The sequence below is a fragment of the Mastigoproctus giganteus genome, chromosome 1 (assembly GCF_048544385.1).
Source record: "Mastigoproctus giganteus isolate SK-2022 chromosome 1, ASM4854438v1, whole genome shotgun sequence".
NCBI classification, from domain to species: Eukaryota; Metazoa; Arthropoda; class Arachnida; order Uropygi; family Thelyphonidae; genus Mastigoproctus; species Mastigoproctus giganteus.
In genome coordinates, this window is record NC_143575.1 from 150609057 (window position 1) to 150628727 (window position 19671).

The 19671-nt window shown below is 42.2% G+C and overlaps 1 protein-coding gene across 1 annotated transcript in view; it reads left to right on the top strand.

Annotated features, from left to right (window-relative positions):
- Positions 1 to 19420, top strand: part of LOC150091194 (integrin alpha-9-like) — a 504992-nt gene extending 485572 nt beyond the window's left edge. The window contains exon 19 of the mRNA XM_090389511.1: positions 19154 to 19420. Within this exon, the coding sequence (XP_090245637.1) occupies positions 19154 to 19303 (150 nt within the window). The 3' untranslated portion in view covers positions 19304 to 19420. The remainder of the gene's footprint in view (positions 1 to 19153) is intronic.
- The last annotated feature ends 251 nt before the right edge of the window (positions 19421 to 19671 follow it).

Genomic DNA, 19671 nt, shown 5'->3' on the forward strand with positions numbered 1-19671 from the left:
GAAAGGGGTGTAATGAATCGTCGTGCCAGACACGCTGTACACTGCAACGAGACACTCCTAAGGCAGAAGCAATGGCACGTGTGCTGGTAGTAGGATTATTCTGGACGGCATTCAACACACTTTCTTCCATGGTGGGAGTTCGAGTCGAACGTGGTCTGCCTGCACTACTCCTTTTACCTCTAAATGAACCATAATCGCACAAATTTTGATGCACATGCAGAAACAAACGATGGTCCGGTACATGTTTGTCTGGGAAGCATTTTCCATAAATTCGTTGAGCAGCTCGTCCATTGCCCTCTGCTAATCCATACACTAAGTGCATGTCTGCCAGCTCACAGTTCATATATCGATGCATGCTCTTCGTGCAGTGACTACTGCGCCGTCTACTGACTTATGGTGATGTTTCCGGTTATGGTTTCCTATGAGATTCACATTCCTTTAGATGTTACCTACCTCTCCTATACATTTGTACCAATATTTTTGAGACACCCTGTATTTCTTCCGTGATAAAACCTGTAGTACTTAAAGAGTCTGTGTATACCATACACCTTTGGTAATTGTGGGTTTTAATGTGGCCCAAGACTAACTCAATTGCATTCAACTGCTGAGTATGTGCTGTGCTGCATTTCGTCAGGTATCGTCTCAGATATAGTGTTATTTGGGAAGATGGTGGCAGACCTGATGACAACTCCTACTTTGAGCCATCAGTGAGACAGGCAAGAAGTCGGGGTATTTGGCTCTTTGGGCAGCATAGAGTGTTTGCTAGACAGAATTCGAAGTTGTGGCCTTTCCCCACTTGTTAATAGAGAAATTGCATGGTGGTGTTCAATCATGCCAGGGTAGAGTTGGTTTCCTTGTGGATAAGACAACATTCTCTACTATTATATTAAGCTCTCTGAGTAACTCCTGGACGTGAATGCCAAAGGAACGGTTGGCAGTCTGACAAGTGTTATAGAGATTTTCCAATCATGGCTCAAAAACGGGTGTCCACGTGGGATGGTCTGGCAGGGATTTTAATTTGGAAGCATACTGTATAGACAACTGCTTCCTACGAAGTGATAGTGATGACTCATATGCTTCAACATAGAGACTTTGCACTGGAGACATTCGAAATGTGCCAGTGGCAATACAAATCACCTGATAGTGGTTAGGGTCCAACCATTAAAGTATGCTGAGTCTAGCAGATGCATATACCTTGGACCCGTCGTCTAACTTAGATTGCGAGTGCACAATAGAGACATAAAGTAGCACATAAGATGTTCAAGCCTCTCATTCATTTTGCTTGTAGCTGATGGATGTGCTGTAGAAAGGTCAAACCCAAAAAATCTAGTCTCAGGTACTACTGGAACAATATTTTGGCCTAGTCTCAGTTCAGGTTCAGGATGAAGATTATGCTTGTGGTAAAAGTGCATACAAACTGTCTTTTTCAGAGGGAACCGAAGCCATTATTCATTGCCCATGAGCTATGTGGTCAATGGCATGTTGCATTTCTCTCTCAATTATCCTCAAGTTGCAAGACTGAGAGAATATGCTAAAATCATCAATATAAAGGACACAAACCACAATTGGAGGAAGTTGTTCCATTTTGTAATTCACTTTGATGGCAAAAAGTGTAACACTTAAGATGGATCCTTGAGGTACTTCCTTCTCTTGGAAAAGTTGGGTTGGAAAAGTGCCAATGTATCTCCAATACATAAGGGCGGTTCTAAGAGTGAAGTGGGAAATTACCGACCGTTTAGTTTAACTTCAGTAGTAAGGAAAATCATGGAGACTATGATCAAGGGTAGAATTCAGGATCACATAGATAGAAATGGACTTCTTAAGGATACTCAAAATGGTTTTATAAAGGGAAAATCATGTTTAACTAATTTGATTAGCTATTTTTACAGGGTCACTCAAGAGCTGGACTTTGTGAATAATTTCGACATTGTTTATTTGGATTTCACCAAAGCATTTGAATCAGTCCCAAGCGAGCGGTTACTTTATAAGCTGGAACAGGTTGGAATCACAGGGAAACTCCTTAGATGGATAGCAGGGTGGCTTCAGGGCAGGAGGGAAGGGTTGTGATAAATGATTATTCCTCAGATTGGGTTGATGTAAGAAGTGGGGTTCCCTAAGGATCAGTATTAGGACTATTCTTGTTTTTGATTTTCATAAATGACATCGATGAAGGGATAGAAGGCATGATGTCTAAATTTTCAGATGATGAAATGATTGGTAGAGTAGTTAATGATTGCTGCCAAGCAGAGCTTCTTTAGAATGACCTAGATAGACTTAGCATTAGTAGAGGCATATGAGGCAAGAAAGCAAGCTTATGCAGCATCAGCCAAAAAACAACCACTCCCATTTCACCCCTCCGTTCGTTCGAAATACCTGTCCAGCTGAGCCTTAAATTTATTTAGGCTATTAACTTCCACAACAAGGGATGGAAGTTCCACCACGAATTACCTGCTGACTAAAAACAAATTCCTGCACATTTATCCTACATCTGAATGAACTTCCACTACATCTTAAAAAAAAAAATGCTATTGTTTAACTACACTGCTAAAATCCAAAGCCTTCCTTCTCATTCTATCTACCCATATCTATTTTAATCCACAATGGGCGATTAACTGCAGAAATTAACCTAATGAAGCCAGACTAGCTGGAAACCAATTACAGGAACTAATCATAAGTTAGAATATTTGGCTTGAAAAGATATTTCAAAGGACAAAATATGTAGAACCTCCATGGGAGATGCATACATTTTTGTGATAAGCATTTTTGTCATTTTGGAAAATGTTCTCTCATAAATCTAAATATATAGCAGCAACGTGAAGAATATTCATCAGTTGTATACTAATGGCTCAAAAATGGAAACACCTATGGGTGCTGCTTTAGATCTTCCCAGCTACAAAATATCTATCTCCCCACCACCTGAATGCAGTGTTTAAACTACCAAACTATATGTGATCAAGATCACTTTGGAAAATGTTAGTGATCTGTCTAACTTATAGCCATAATGTACAGGCACCTTAAATCCCATAATTGCTTTAGAAAATAAATTTCTGCCATCTCACCATAATTTGAAACAAATAAAATATCAGCTATCTCACTTCAGAGAAAATAATCAGGTAGTTCATTTTTGCTGGATACCAGTGCACACTGGAATTCCTGGGAATGAACTTGCAGACCAGGCGGCAAAGCAACAAGCTAACATTGATGCAACCCTCTTTCAGATCCCTTCTGCTAACTCTAAACCCATAATGCAACGAGAGTTTATTAAATGACGGAATGAAATATGGTAGAACCAAACAAATAAAAAGCTGCTAAAAATAAACCATGGAACTCCAGCTTTTAGAGAGATCAACACAAAGAGGTCATCCTGCTTACGTGGTCATCCTGGACATCCTTCAGATATACCCATCTAACACATTTCTTCTTACTTACAAGTGATCCACTTCCCTGCTCATTTTACCGATCTTTAACATACAACTTATTCTAATACAGTCTATAGTTGTATTCTAGTACAGTCTATCCATGTATAACCATGACATGACCAACTCTTGAAAGGCATAATTTGGCCATAGCTGCCCTTATGCTCCTAAACAACCATACAACAAAAATAATACTCTGCAGTTTTTAAGTATATCATAACAGGCACATTATCAAGCCACATAGTTTTTTGAAGATATCGCACATTTTTCTTTCAAGGTTGTTCAAATGTCCAGTGTTATACCATACAGTAACCTTCCAGTGATGGCACTGCGATCAAGCTGCTTTCTATTTGATGATTTCTTTTATAATAAAAGACCACCACAATGAATATAACTTGGAATCACTTTGATTACATCTCTAGCAATTGAAAATGGCCTGTTTTTTCAATTCATCACTAGCTGTTCTTTCCCTATCCATACAATTTTACTAACTGTTACTTTTGTTCTTCTAGAACCACACTTTTTTTGCTGTTTTGCTACTGGTGAACATTTCTGAATAATATGCCTGCATGCCCTCGAAGAATCTAAATTCAGAGGCCCATCAAGCTCTTAGCTGCCCACATCAATGCCAGAGTTTACACTTGGTCATCGTGTAACACAGCGGCAACCCCCAAGGCAGAATGCACTGGTCCCACAGGAACTAGTAGTTGTTAGTGACTCTATTGTCAGGGAAACGGGGAACATGCTTTGTAAAAAGGATAGGTGGAACAGGACCAGAGTATGTCTGCCAGGTGCAAAGGTTGATGACGTTGTAGAGCACATATCATATTTTAAGAGCATAAAAGGTGATATAGTTGTACGCTTTGGCAATAATGATATTAAGAGTAGGAGATCGGCAATATTACTTAACAAGTACAGGTCACTGTTGAAAAAAAGCCGTGAATTAGGGTTGAATTCGAAATTGCCTGCAATTCAGCCCAGACACGATAGGAGTGAGTATATGATGAGAGCCTTGTCGACCAATTCGGCCCTGGAAAGATTGTGCAAGGCTCAAGGGATAGAATTTTTTTCATCCTGGTCTGTACTTGTTAACAGGAGAGGCTGCTTCTACAGGGATGGAATACACTTAAAGAGAAAGGGTGCAAGAATATTTGCTGATGCTATCGAGGCAGTGTTAGGTGGGTGGGAAAACTGCTAACTTGGGTGGATACAAGGACAAATAGATTGACAGTAGCCACTGGCAGAGGTGAAATTGATTCTTGCACTGCTTCTGTTGGAATGAGCAGACGCCTGGAAAACAAGATGCAGGATATTTCAGAGACTGCTGGGAGTCATTGTGGTACAAGTAAACAAATGGGTTGTGTTAGGGTAGCTAAGAATAAGAACAGGTGCATGTATACTTGCGTGTACACCAATGCTAGGAGTTTGGTAAATATATTTGATGAATTTGAGGTATTGCTCAAAACATCAAAGGCAGATATTGTTGGGATATCAGAGACGTGGTGTCATACAGATATAACGAATGCAGAACTGGAATTTGGGGAGTACAATGTGAACAGAAAGGATAGACAGGATAGGAAGGGAGGAGGGGTTACGCTATTAGTTAAGAAACACACAAAATCCAAGGAAGTGAAGCCAGTTGACATCGCTGGACAGTGCAGTGTCGAGTCAGTTTGGTGTGACATAAGCATTGGGAGATCAAAATTGAGAGTAGGAGTGTGCTATAGGCCTAATGACTCTGATGAGTATAATAAGAAACTGTACAGGGAAATAGAGTGGGCCAGTAAATCAGAGAGTCTTATAATGGGGGATTTTAATTTCCCAGATGACTGGAATTTGTGGGTTGGTCACTCACACACTACCAAGGCTTCTGTGGATTTATTGAATGATTGTTTTCTACATCAGCATGTTCGGGAAGCAACTAGAGGGAGTAATACTCTTGATCTGATTATTAGTAGTGATTCTTCATGCATTTTAGAATCTGCAGACAAAGGAACCACTAGGTGGCAGTGATCACAGTGTGCTGAAGTGGAATTTACTCAAAGAGGTAACTACCATCAGGGGTAAAGGGTAGTGTTTTTGCTTTTGTAAAGCGACTACGATGGTCTGAGACTGTATTTAAATTCTATACAGTGGGACCAACTGATGTTACCAACAGCAAATTAAAAATGGGAAGCATTCAAAGAACTTATCTTGGAAGCTACTAGGCTTTACATACCAACTAAGAAATATTGTTCAAGGTTTAGGCCTAAATGGATGTCAGATGAACTAATGTGACATGGCAGAGAAGAAAAATGCATGGGATACATATAAATTAACATGTGACACAGAAGCCTATGATAGATATAAGCTAGTCTGTAACCAAGTTACAAAGGAGGTTAGGCAGGCGAAGGCAGATTACGAGAAATCTTTGGCAAAGGATGCAAAGAAAAACAGCAAAGAGAAGAGTTCTTTACTTATGTAAACTCTCGAAGGAAGGGGATGAATCAGATTGATCCACTTGATATTGATGGTTCAACTGCTGATGATCCTGCTCAGGTAGCTGACAAACTAAATGAATATTTTGCATTGACATTCACACATGAGGAGATATTCAGCGATGGGAATGCCATAGGTGTATTCAACTCTGGCAGTGAGCTAGATAATCTTGTAATAACAGAGTAAAGTGGAGGAGAAATTGTTGAAGATAAACACAAGAAAGGCACCTGGGGTGAATGGGATCTATCCAGTTATATTGAAGGAGGCAGCAAAGGAAGTAAGCAAATCCTTAGCCATAATTATGAGAGCTTCCTTGGACTCAGGGGAGGTACCCATAGACTGGAGATGTGCAAATGTGACCCCAATTCACAAAGGAGGATCAAAGGCTGACACAAGTAATTATAACTTCTGTTCCAGGAAAATTAATTGAGGCACTGGTTAAAAAAGCACTGCAGGATCATCTAGACAAGACTTCAGTTATAGCTCGGACACCGCATGGTTTTGTTAAGGGAAAGTCTTGACTGACCAGTTTGATTGGATACTATGATGTGGTCACAAAAGAACTGGATGCAGGGAATAACTTTCATTTTGTCTCTGTTATGGTTGCTGCCTAGCGAAACAACCGCTTAATGGAACAAATTATTCAACAAAAATTTAAAAGCTTTTTGTCATAGAAATGTATAAAATTTACTAAACGTTTACAAGTATTTTAATTCTCTTTAGGTTTCACAGGTATTCAGGTAAGCAGTTTAATGTATATACAGTGTAATATGGGGCAAAGAATCGTCATGTTACGAGAGCTGTAGAACAGTTTCTCGACCATTTTTTTTTTTTTTTTTTTTTTCATAATCTAGAGTTAGACTTATTATTTTTTAATTTTGTGTTTAATGCGATCCTTGTGTTTTATTAACAATTTTGGGACCCATAGATTTATAAACACATATAGAAAAAACAATCAAGCAGCAAAAATATTCCTACATTTCCTTGTAGTGCAAAGCGTTCTGTGCGGAGCCATGAGCAAACTGAATTTGTACGGAATGAAGCAGTGCCTCATTAATACGATTATGTATGTACAGTTTTTAAATCTATCCTTCCATTTCTTCGTTGCAGTTCATACACATTGTTATAACACTAGTAGAATTCAAAAACTAACATTAGATGAGCATAATTTGATTGATGGAACAAGCTTCCATTTTTTTTTTTCTTTTGTTATTTGTTGGTGCATCGGCTTCTGTGGCCATAGTGCACCCCCCAAAGTTTTTGGATTTTTACTCTGATCCAAGCCCGAGGCGGGATTCGAACCCGCGACCTTTGGGTTGCTAGGCAGGCACTCTACCCAGCTTCCATCCTTTGTTATGGAAGTGGGTAGTCTGAATAAATTCAGGGAGGAACTGGACAAGCTGTTGGAGGGGATGGATATGTGAAATGGGATATATATATATATATATATATATATTTTTTTTTTTATTTTTTTTTTTTTTTATTGATTCTGTATATCTTGCATCATTTGTTACTGTTAATGCTAATAATTTTCAACTCCAAGTTCAAAGAATGTAAGACGTTAAGAGGTGATCTTATCTGATTAGCTAAGATGAGATAGTCGCAAAAGAACTGGATGCCAAAAATAATTTTGATATTGTATGCTTTGATTTCAGTAAATCTTTTGATACTCATAAACAGCTACTATACAAATTGGAGCATTGTGTCAAGAATTTTTTTAGAATTATCATTAGTAGAGGCATATAATGCAAGAAAGCAAACTTAAACAGCATCCGCCAAAAAAAAACACTTCCCATTTCACCCATCCATTTGCTCCAAAAGTTTGGCCAGTTCTTCGGTGAATCTATTTAAGCTATCAACTTCCACAATGACAGATTACCATTAGCATCAACAGAAGCATATAATGCTTCATTGCATCATAAAAAAAACCTCCCATTTCACCCATCCATTCACTCCAAAAGTTTGTCCACTTCTTCCTTGAGTTTATTTAAGCTATCAACTTCCACAATGACAGATGGAAGTTTGTTCCAGCAATCAACTGCCCACTGGCTAAAAGCAAATTTCTGCACATCTAGTCAACAACTATCTTTCCTCAATTTGAGAATATGCTCCATCAGGTTTGTAATCTAAGCAAGAGGAAGAATCCCATCAGCATTGAGTGTGCTCAAACCATTCAAGACCTTATGCACCTCAATCAGATCACCTCACAGGTATTTAGTCTCCAGATGCTGCAATTTGCAGAACTTTAGCCTTTCTTTCTAAGTGCACCCCTTTGACCCCCCCCCCCTCACCAGTCTCTTTGCCCTTCTCTGTACTCGTTCCAGAAGCTCTACATCTTTCCTAAAAAATACAGGAAGTGGATTATTATAATAAATTACACTAAACACTAAATTACACTAAACACAAGGTTGGATCCATTTTACACTAAAACATACTCACATCTGGTGAGTATGGGCTTTGCACACCTAGGGTCCTGAGCTGGATAACATCATTCTTCTTTCTTGGTGATTCCCTTCTACTTTTGATTCTCTCTCTCTCTCTCTCTCTCTCCCTCCCTCCCTCCCTCTCTCTCTCTCTCTCTCTCTCTCTCTCAGGGTAACTTGGGGAATTTTTTTTTTTTTTTTGGCTGGTGCAGCATAAGCCTCAGGCTTCCTTGCACCTTGTGGTTAGTATTAATAATAATAATTAATAATAATTAATAATAATAAATTAATAATAATAACAACTTTGATATTATATATTTGGATCTTAGAAAGCCTTTTGATACTGTTGCACATGGAAGACTGCTGCACAAATTGGAGCAGTTTGGCATTGGAGGCAAATTGCTGCTATGGATAAAGGGATGGTTGAGGGGGAAAAGACAGAGAGTGGTAATCAATGGACACTGCTCATTGTGGACTAATGTTATTAGTGGAGTCCCTCAAGGTTTAGCGTTGGGTCCATTATTGTTTTCTGTACAAGTAAGTGTAAGTGTTTTTAGGGTCAAGCGGCACCAGGGGTTCCCCCATCTCTGTGTAGTTTACGTTGTGGTGTATTAGTTAGTTTCCTGAGATTTCAGCGGCTAGGACCAAAAAAAAAAAAAAAAACTTTGGGTGGCATATTCCAATCAATGGTCATCTAGAAAATAAAATAAAGTGATTTTTATTATTTGCGTTGACGTGGGGATATTATCGCTTTAATTTCTTAGGCCGAATGCTGGGAGTATAGTGGTTTTGATGTATTAATTTTGATGTGTGGGACTTCGCCAGCATGAAGATAGAGGGGAGGGAGGCAGAAGACTGGGGGAAAAAGGCAGAAGAATGGAGCCAATAGAGAAGGCGGCCCCAGTTTCGGTGGAGCATTCCCATGCCCCACCAGAGAGGAAACAGGGGATGGCGAGAAGGGGGGACCGTGTGGCCATCCCCTCCTCCCGGGGAGTTAGGAATTATAGGTGAAGAGGGCTAGAGTGCCCTCTTCAGGTCTCCAATATGGCCTTTGTCTCACATCTGTTTCTCTTCATTGTCACTCATGGGGCAAGCCGCATCCTTGTGTTCCTCTTTCTTTGGTTCAGCATCCTTCTCTGATTGTGTGATAGCTTTTTTTTTCTTTTCTTTTTTTTACTTCCCAATCAGGTGGGTTCTGTTATCTTAAACGGGTGGCATATTCCAATGGTCATCAATCATTGGTTGATATCCCCGTCCTTAGTTTCTCGTATTCCTTGGTGTCCATATTTGGTTTCATTACTCCTGTTGGTCTTGGTGGAATGCTATTTGTAGTTTTCTTCTGGAGAAGACGTCCTGGGCAAAGCGACTAAAGGCTGCAAATTCTTCTGGTGTGTCCAGGAGATGGTGTTCCTGGGTGTTAGGGATGTATTTAATTCTCGTGATCATTTGACATCTGATGTCTTCGTATATTTCACACTGATGCATAACACGATGTCATGTTTCTAGTTTGCCGCAGAGACAGTGTGATTCCTCGATTATGCCCATGGCATTTAATTTGGCCTTGAAAGGCCTGTGGCCGATGAGTAGAAAAGTAGTGTTTAGGCCTGGGTACAGCCATGCAGGATCCTTGGGATACAGCTTGGTTACTTGGAGAATAAATTTTTTTATTACCGCTCCTTTTTCCACGTCTGTACATCTTCTCTGCCAAATTGAACGAGGTGGTCCACTATTTTTTGTTTCTCGTTTTTCGTGTTATTGGTGATGTCAATGTTAAGACCATTGTAGGTGGTTTGGGTTCCTTTGGCTAGTAGATACATAAGTCCGCAGCAGGTTACCTCTAAATCCAAGGGTAGGGTCCCTGCAAGGACCTGTAGGGCACTCGTACTAAATTTATCTTATCTGTTTACATGCTCTTGTTATTGTTAATAATATGTTGCGTTGGATCGTGTCCAGTATCCTTTTATTCACTGCTGTTCCTGCTTTCTTGTACCATATGGGAGATTCATATGTTATTATCGGGATGAAGATGGCTTTATAATACAGGGACAGGGTTCTCCTGTTTAGCCCCCAGTCCCTGCGTGTAACTCTGGCAATGAGCGCTATGTATTTCCGCAGCTTCTCTTTTAGATAGATTAGGTGCGGTTTAAATGATAAGTTCTGATCGATGATCAGTCCCAGATATTTAATTTGCGTTGACAGTTTGATTGTTTGTCCTGCCAGCTTGATTTGTGGTGGTCTTCTAAGGTTTAACCTCCCTCTCAATAGTACTGAGTCCGTCTTCATTGGCGAGATTGTTAAGGTGTGTAGTTTTGCCCAGTCCTGCAAGGTTTCAAGGGCTTGGTTTGCAAGCGTTTCAAGGTTCTGTCTGGAATCCGCCGCGACCGTCAGTACGAGGTCATCTGCGAAGGCCTGGGCCTCCACCTTCCCCAGGTCCATGGTGAGAAACTCGTCAAACACAATATTCCAGAGGAGCGGCCCCAGGACAGATCCCTGAGGGCAGCCCCTGCGGACCAGCCAGGTCAACTTCTTGTAGAGTGTTATTACTTGGACGTTTCTGTCCGAGAGATAAGTTTTGATGCTTCTGTACAAATTACTTGGTGTTCTCACTGCCCTGAGCCTGCAAAGGACGCTCAGCCACCAGAGGGTGTCGAACGCACCAGCAAAGTCGACGGTTATGACAAGGAAATATTTCTTGGTACACTGCATCACTTTGGTGAGTAGGCCTTGGACGGCATCTATGGTCGAAGATCCCAATTTGAAGCCGTATTGCTTGGGTGAATTCAGGTTTGCCTCATTATAATGGTTGTGGATCCTTTTATTAGCATTAGTAGAGGCATATGATGCAAGAAAGCAAGCTTATTCAGCATCAGCCAAAAAAAAAAAAACACACCACTCCCATTTCACCCCTCCGTTTGCTCGAAATACCTGTCCAGTTGAGCCTTAAATTTGTTTAGGCTATCAACTTCAATGACAAGTGATGGAAGTCGGTTCCACCAACCAACTACCCGCTGGCCAAAGGCAAATTTCCGCACATCTATCCGACATCCGTCCTTCCTTAATTTGAATTTATGCCCTCTGAGCTGATTATTCTGAGCAAGATGAAGAATCCCATTGGCATTGAGCATTCTCAAACCATTCATTTATGTAATAATCTTTTGTAAAGCTTGCTTAGTGTCGACAATAAGGCTATGGGTCTATATGAATTGGGATTTTCCTGGCGTCTGCGATTTTTGAGGATCAGTTTTAGATTGGCCGTCCTCCAGCTGGTGGGGAACTGGCCCTCTTTGATACAGGTGTTGTACAGTCGGAGCAGGAGGTCTGGCATAACCTCCGCTGCTTTCTTGACCATTTCCGGCTCGATGAGATCGGGGCCAGGGCACATTTTGTTCCTGGTTTATGATACCGCTTCTTGTAGTTCGTTGGCTGTGAAAGGGGGTTCTAGTTGTTGGGTCTCATATTCTTCGTTTGCTTGGCAGATGGCTTTCTGGTCCTCTGTTAGTATGCCTGGTGGGTCTTGGATTAGATTGCTGAGTATGTTCTTTATTGAGTCCTGCCATGTTGCAGTGAGTGTTCCTTGCGCCGTTTTTGTTGCGGTCATCGCTTCGCCTCTGGGGAGTTTGTTTGTGGTGATTTTATACACCACTCCCCAGGGTTCAGTATTTCCTGTTACTTGGACAAGTCGTTCCCAGGATGTTTTCTTGTTTTTCTTAATAGTTTCTGTATACAAGTTTCGGATCTGTCTATATTGTTGTCTCAGTTCTGCGACTTCCGCCTGGGGCCACGTTCTTCATGCCCTTTGATACTGCTTTCTTTTATCCTGTACTTGTCTTCTCATTCTTCGCAGCTCCGGGGTCCACCACAGCATTGCTCCCGTCATCGGAATTTTCCTTGTCATGGACGCTTCCGCTGCATTGATGATTATGCAGGTTATATCTTGTGCGAACTGGCTGGGGGTCTATCCTTTCACCTTCGGTTTCCCGTCTGTACTGTTTCCCTTGGGTGGATAATAAATTGCAGTAGGCGTCCCAATTTGCTTTCCTGATTGCGAATCTGTTTGACAGGTATTTAGAATCAGGCGACTGTTCTAGCCTGATTCCTTTGTATGCTGTAAGTGATGGTTCGGTGGTCAGACATAGTCCACGCATTTTGTACAGTCCAGTGGGTTTCGCTTGTATCTATATTTCTGGACGTTAAAGTTATGTTGATCGTTTCTTCCCATAGCATGTTACAATACGTTGGGAGGCAGAACGGCTGGTTTATGACTGTAAATATTGAATTTGCTAGGAAGTCTTCTAGTTTCCGTCCGTTTGAGGTTCCCCTGTGGTCCGGTTTGGCACTGTGCCAGACAGGTGATCGGCAGTTAACATCCGCTCCAGTCAAGATTTTATGCCCTACCAGGGTTGTCTGTACTGATTGTAGATATGTTGTGGCAAAGTCGATTTCTACTCCAGGCCTACAGTAGAGGGCTATTATGTAGTAGCTGCCTATGGAGCATATTATATGGGCACAGGCTGCCCAGGGTGTGCAAAGTTGTGATATCTTTGTAACCGTTATCTCTGGATTTCTTACTAGTACTGCTGCCCAGGGGGTATCTTCGTTGCTTTGAACAATTTTATAATTGAGCGGGTATCCCCTTACTTGTTTCTGATTGGTATACGGTTCTAGGACTATGATAATGTCGGCATTATTCTCATCTGCTTGGAGTCGTACCCGCTCAACAACCACTCGAGCTCGGTGGGCGTTTAGTTGGTGTATCTTTAGTACACCGCAATTGTATTTTTTATGTTGTATTCCCATAATCAATTCTTTGTTGGTAGGTGCCTTTTACCTTGAGGTAAGTGGGGCAGTTTGAGTCTCGGATGGAGGGGTTGTGATCCATTCTGAGGCTTTTGCAATTGGTGCAGATGGGTTCCTTAGTTTTGTTGGGGCAGGTCTTAAAATCATGTCCCCTCTCTGAGCAGTGGCCGCAGGTTGGTTCCTTTTGGGCACAGGTGTGAGTGGTGTGGCCATATTTGCAACATCTAAAGCACGTCGGTATGGCCAAATGTCCCTAAAACGGAGGCAACTCCACTTGACAAAAATCCTGCTTTGGTTCTTTAGGACCTGCCAGGCGGGCAGAGTCAGCTCAACTGTCCAGTTAAATCCTCCATTTGTTTTGGGCTGGGTTCTGTATTTTGGGGTCAGCAGTGTAGCCCCTTCTTGATTCAGTAGGTGGCTTTTTAGGTTTCTTCTATATATTTCTTCCGTGAGTTGTTGTGGTTGTAGATTTTGGTCCACATTGAAAATAACTATTGATGGGCCTTTCTTTTTTGGGGTCTCTGCCATGAGTCCCAGGGTATTTAGCTTAGGGTTCGTTATTATCCCCTCGGCTTCCTCCTTGCTTTCCATCTCAATTACGATACCAGGACTTCTTGTTTTCCGGATAGACTTTATCCTAGTGTCTTCGAAGTTCTCTTTGAGATTGTTTATGACTTTTTGCTTTATTTGTTCACTGGAGGGTCTCTCTTCTCCGGTGGGTCTCAGTATGACGATGTTCGGAGTTTTCAATAATACTTTCTTTTGTTGGATTTCCACTTTGTTTGTTTTCTCTGCCTCGTTTGGTATATTCCTCAGCGCTTGGGCATATGTGGGGGCGCGCGCTGTAGCATTTTGTTTGCCCCACATTCCATATAGGTTTCTAGCCGTGTAGCTATTCTCTCACTTTCTAAGTATGTACCATGGAGAATTGTCTCCATTTTGTGAAATATTGTTACAATTTGAGACCTCAGTGCGGAGGAGATCCTGTTAGGGTTCTCTTTGAATATATTTTCAAGGGCCATTTTTAAAATGAATGTTTTCTGTTTTCTGTACAGGTAAGGTGTATTTAGTGTCAGACGGCACCAGGGGTTTCCCCCATCTCTGTGTTGCTTTCATTGTGGGTGTACCAGTTCACTGGGAAATGCCAGAGATTTAAAAGTGTGTGGGCTTTGTATCTGTATGATGTCGTGTACCATTGTTCATCTGGTTGTTTAGCCGCTGGACCCCTGCTGAGGCCCAATGTTGCCCCACCTTCGCCCCGTGGAGGCAGACCAGGAACCCAGTAGTTTTAGTTTCACTCTGGCAGGTCCTGCCACCTAATTTCCTGAGATTTCAGAGGCTAGGACCTAAAAAAAAAAAAAAAAAAAAAATGCGCATGCGCTCTTTTATATGCATGTACGTACAGACAGATACATATATCCATCGTCGTCGGTTTGATGATCGTTAGGTGAGGGGGATAATGCTTGCATAATAAAGGCCGAAAGAATGGGCGAACAGGAATTTTGACATAATTAAGTTTTTGTGTGTGGGACATTTGCTAGCATAAAGGTAGAGTGGGTGGGAGACTGAAGGCTGGGGGGGGGGTTAAGGCAGAAATATGGGGATGATAGAGTAGGCAACCCCAGAAGTCAGTGAGGCATGCCCATGCCTCACCAGGAGAAAGTAGGGGGTGCCAGGGGGGACCGTCCCACCACCGGTGCAGGGGAGGGGGTGGAAAGGCACCAGGCAAGGGAGCCCGGTGCGATCGGCAACAAGTGTCTGCAGGAAAACTATACAATGACCCTGTTGGTGGTGTCCAATCTGGTGTCATGTCCGAGTTGTCATCCTTGGGACCTGGGTCCCGTCCATGTTAGTCTATTTTGGTATAGTTTGTTTCCTGAGTTTTCTAATTCTTGGGGGTGGGTCATTTCTGGTGTCCCAGTCCTAGCAAGCTGAAGAACAGATGTTCTTCGGTTATAATGGTTGTGGGCTGCGGCCATTTGGTTTCTCCTCGTCTTCCTCCTCGTGAACAGTGCCTGTGCGTAGTTCGAGAAGGCTTGATACTCCTCCTTCGTGTCTAGGAGGTGATGTTCTTGTCCCTGTAGTAAGTAGTGGATTCTGGTGAGTAAAACACCACGTAGGTCTTCATAGAGCCTGCAGTCATACATTAGGTGCTGTTTTCTGTACAAGTGTGTTAAGTGTCTAACAGCACCAGGGGTTTCCCCCGTCTCCACGTTGCTTTCATTGTGAGCGTACCAGTTCACTGGGAAGGCCAGAGATTTAAAAGTGTGTGGATCATGTGAGTGTGTTATGTTATGTACCGTTGTTCTTCTGGCCGTTTAGCCGGTGGACCCCAGCTGAGGCCCAACGTTGCCCGCACTTTGCCCCGTGGAGGCAGACCAGGTAACCACTAGTTTAAATTTGCACTCTGGCAGGTCCTGCCATCTAGCTTCCTGGGATTTCAGTGGCTAGGACCTTAAAAAAAAAAAAAAAAAAAAAAAATTTGCGTGGGAATATTGTGCTAGAATTGGAAAAGCCAAAATGGTGGGCGAACAGCGTAATTTAGACACGGTTATTTTTGGCATGTGGGGCATTCGCTTGCATACAGATAGAGTTGGGTAGGTAGAATGAAGACTGGGGGGGGGGGATAATGACAGAAGAATGGGGTCAGTAGGGAAGATGACCCCAGGTGGAATCAGTGGGGCATACCCCACCAGAGGGAAGAGTGGGGTCGGCAAGGAGGGGAGGAGACAGGAAAGCCATCGCCTCCCCCGCCGGGATAAGGGAGAAGAAAGGGCACAAGGGAGCCGGCTCAGATCACTAACATGGCGTGTATTCAGCAAAACTGTGGCTTCGTCAGGTCCATGACAGTGTGCAGTCCATTAGTTGGTCAGTGTTGGGATAGGATCCCATCCACTGCTGTTCCAATAATCAGGATGTCAGTGTGGGATGGTGTCACTAAGGGGATATAGATCTCATCTAGTAAAGTTCTTGTCATTGTTGTCCGTTTCAGTTGTCAGAGTTCCAGTATCAAGTTTAGGGAAGTTGTGGTAATGCTCGTAGTCTGCTGAACAGTTCGTGCGCAAATTTCGAGAGGGCTCTATAGTACTCCTCCTCCCACAGTACAAGGTGTTCCCGATCCTTCGGGTTGAAACATATTTTTGTTATAAAGTGACATCTTATATCATCAAAGAGGGGGCATTCATGCATCAGATGTGTCCATGTCTGATTTTCACCGCAGTGGCATAGTGGTGATTCTTTTATTCCGTAGGTCGAAAGTTTGGCATTAAAGGAACCATGCCCCGTTAGAAGGAAGGTGGTGTAGAGCCCCGGTGAGAACCAGGCCGGCTGGTGGGGGTAGACTTGGGTAATGTCCGGGATAAATTTCCGGGTTATGGCGCCTTTAGTTGATTCTGCCCATTGGGACTGCCAGGTTTGCCGGAGATGGTTGATAAGACGTTTTTTCTCTATGTTGCTGTTGTTGGCTGGATCGGTAGTGAAGCCGATGCAGGATACACTTTTACCTCTGGACAGTTGAAAGAGCGTGCCGCAGCGGACAATTTCCAGGTCCAGGGAGAGTGATCCTGCCAGGGCCTGCAGCGCATGAGAGCTGACAGTGCGGCATGCTCTTGTGATGGTGAGCAAGATGCTACGCTGTATTGATTCTAATTTCCTTTTGTTCACAGCTGTGGTTGCTTTGTTGTACCAAATTCCTGCAGCGTATGAGACGGCAGGGATGAAAAAAGCCTTGTAAAAGAGAGACAAGGTCCGTTTCCGTAGTTCCCAATCTTTTCGTGTGACTCTTGCTATGAGGGCTGAGTAGTTCCTGATCTTTCTCTGGAGATAGATGAGATGTGGGGTAAAGGATAAGTTTTTATCTAATACGATTCCGAGGTATTTTAGTTCTGTAGTTAGTTTAATCGTGGTTCCTTCTATTTTGATTTGTGGTGGCCTTCTTGTGTCGAGAGAACCCTTGAGGATGTCTTGGTTGGTGATATTGTTAGGTGGTTCTGTTTCGCCCACGTTTGCAGGGAGTCAATTGCCCGGTTTGCAGTGGCCTCCAGTTGTGCCCGGCTGTCCGCCTCCAGCATCAGGACGAGGTCGTCTGCAAATGCTTGTGCATCTGCCCCATTGAGATTCTGTTTTCTGTACATAGTGTTTTTTTGACAAGCGGCACCGGTGCTTTCGCACAACTCTGTTTTCTGTACAAAGTGTAAAGTGTGTTTGGGGTCAAACGGCACCAGGGGTTTCCCCCATCTCCCCGTAGTTTACATTGTCGTGTGATACAGTACGCTGTAAAGGCCAGAGATTTAAAAGTGTATGGATATTGTACATGATTAGTGTTGTGTACCGTTGTTCTTCTGGCCATTTAGCCGCCAGGCCTCTGCTGAGGCCAGACATTGCCCACACTTTGCCCCGTGGAGGCAGACCAGGTACACCAATATTTTAAATAAGTACTCTGGCAGGTCCTGCCACCTAGTTTCCTGAGATTTCAGTGGCTAGGACCTAAAAAAAAAAATAAAAATAAAAATAAAATAATAAAAAAAATAAAATAAAAAAATAAAAATAACTAAGTAAAAAAAAAAAAAAAAAAAAAATTTGAGAGGTTATCGCGTGGTGGTTGTGCTAGAATTGTAAGGCCGAAAATTGTGGGCGAATCAAATTTGGCTGTAATTAAGTTTGGATGTGTGGGGCTTTCGCTTGCGTGCAGGTAGAGTGGGAGGTAGACTGAAGGCTGAGGGGGGCGACAGACAGAAGAATGGAGTCGATAGGGAGGGTGACTCCAAGATTTGGTGGGGCATGCCCATGCCCCACCAGAAGGGAAAGTGTGGGTGGCAAGGAGGGAAGGAGACAGAGGGGCCATCACCTCCTCCCCCCGGCCAGGGAAAGGGAAGAAAAGTGGACCAGGCAAGGGCGCCAGGTCAGATCGCCAATAAGGCTAGTGTGCAGAGAGGCTCTGCAGTTTCTTCAGTCGGTGGAATGTCATTTTTGGGACATTGTCCCATCCGAGGTTTACAAAGTCCAGTTTATTTTGTAGCCATTCATTGGTTAAGATCCCATCCGAGGTTATTTAGTCCAGTCAGCTTGGATGTGCATTTGCGATTTCATTTTGTTCCTTCTGTTATGAAGTCGGATCCCTGTGGGTTTGATTTGTTCTGGTGGTCCTTAGTGGTGTCGAATTGTTTTTCAGATTATGGGCAGCTTTGATGGGATTGCATTCTCTTCATTGCAGTGGTTGCGGCTGGGGGAAGGTCCGTCTTGTGCTGAAGAGGCCCTGAGCGAAATTTGGTAACGCTTTGTAGCTGTCTTCTTCTTCTAGGATGAGGTGTTCCTGGTTTTGCAGTGTGAATCGAATTTCAGTGATGAGCCGGCAGTGTAGATCTTGATACAGGTGACAGTGATACATGAGGTGTTCCCATGTTTCTGTTTGGCCACAGTGGCAGAGAGGAGTGTCACTGAGTCGGAAGCCTGGCAACTTGTGTCTGAATGCACTGTGTCCGGTGAGTAGGTATGTGACCATGAACTCCCACTATTCGCGGTATCTGTATTTGCGGTCGCTTATTTAATATAAAATGAAACCTAAAAAAATGTGAATTTTAAAGCGCCGTGAACATTTTCTGCCATAAAAAAACATGAGCGTGGCTAAAATTATCTTTCCCGGTCAAAACAGCGCTCAGTGGGTGGGGGGTGAAAAACTTGTTCAGTATGTGTTATCCGCTTGTCATGGAAGGTTTCGTCGTTTGCTTTTAATTTGTGCTTATAAATTGAATAAATTTATCAATTTATAAATTGATATGTGCACCAATTACACCTTGTGTTAGATTAATTGTAACACAAGTCTCAGTTGGTGTTTAACCTAACTGCAAGTTTAGACAGGAGTCTAGACTTGATTAAGTCACTACGAAGGGTTAACAATATAATAAATGGGCCAGAATTCTTACTAACATACACTTAAGAGGTTTGGATCACTTAGAATTTTCCTTAATTTTAGTGAGTCTAGAAATATCCTATCCAGTCACCATAGGTAACATTAACACGAGAAAGATTTTTCTTTTACAGATTGGCTTCTTCAGAAGACAACAGAAGGAGCAGATGAGGAAGATGATGCAACAAGCTAGTCTTAAGGAATGGGAACCATATTTAGTATCCGATGAAGAAATGGAAAAAGCAAAAGAAGCATACAATAATCTAGTTGTTGAGTCAGACTAAAAGGAGATTTATTTATGTAGATACAAAACAGATTTCAGGAGGGTACCAAACTACAGATTATTCAGAAAACAGATGTTTTAACTATAATGTCATCCATTAATTTTGCCTATTTAAAAAACACTGCACATCAAATTGAAACACAGATTATTATTTTTTAATTTACCAAACTGTGTATTTTAATTTAACAAACATTAAAATTTATTTAAGATGCACATTATACTAGCATCAGTATAATAGCCCTTCAGTTCTTCAAATAAAGGGACAACTACGTGGCAGTGTTTGTGGTGTAACAATGTGAGATTTACTTTAAAAAAATGTAATTACTATCAGGGTTATCTACTTCTACAATTATTTCAGGAAGTAATTGT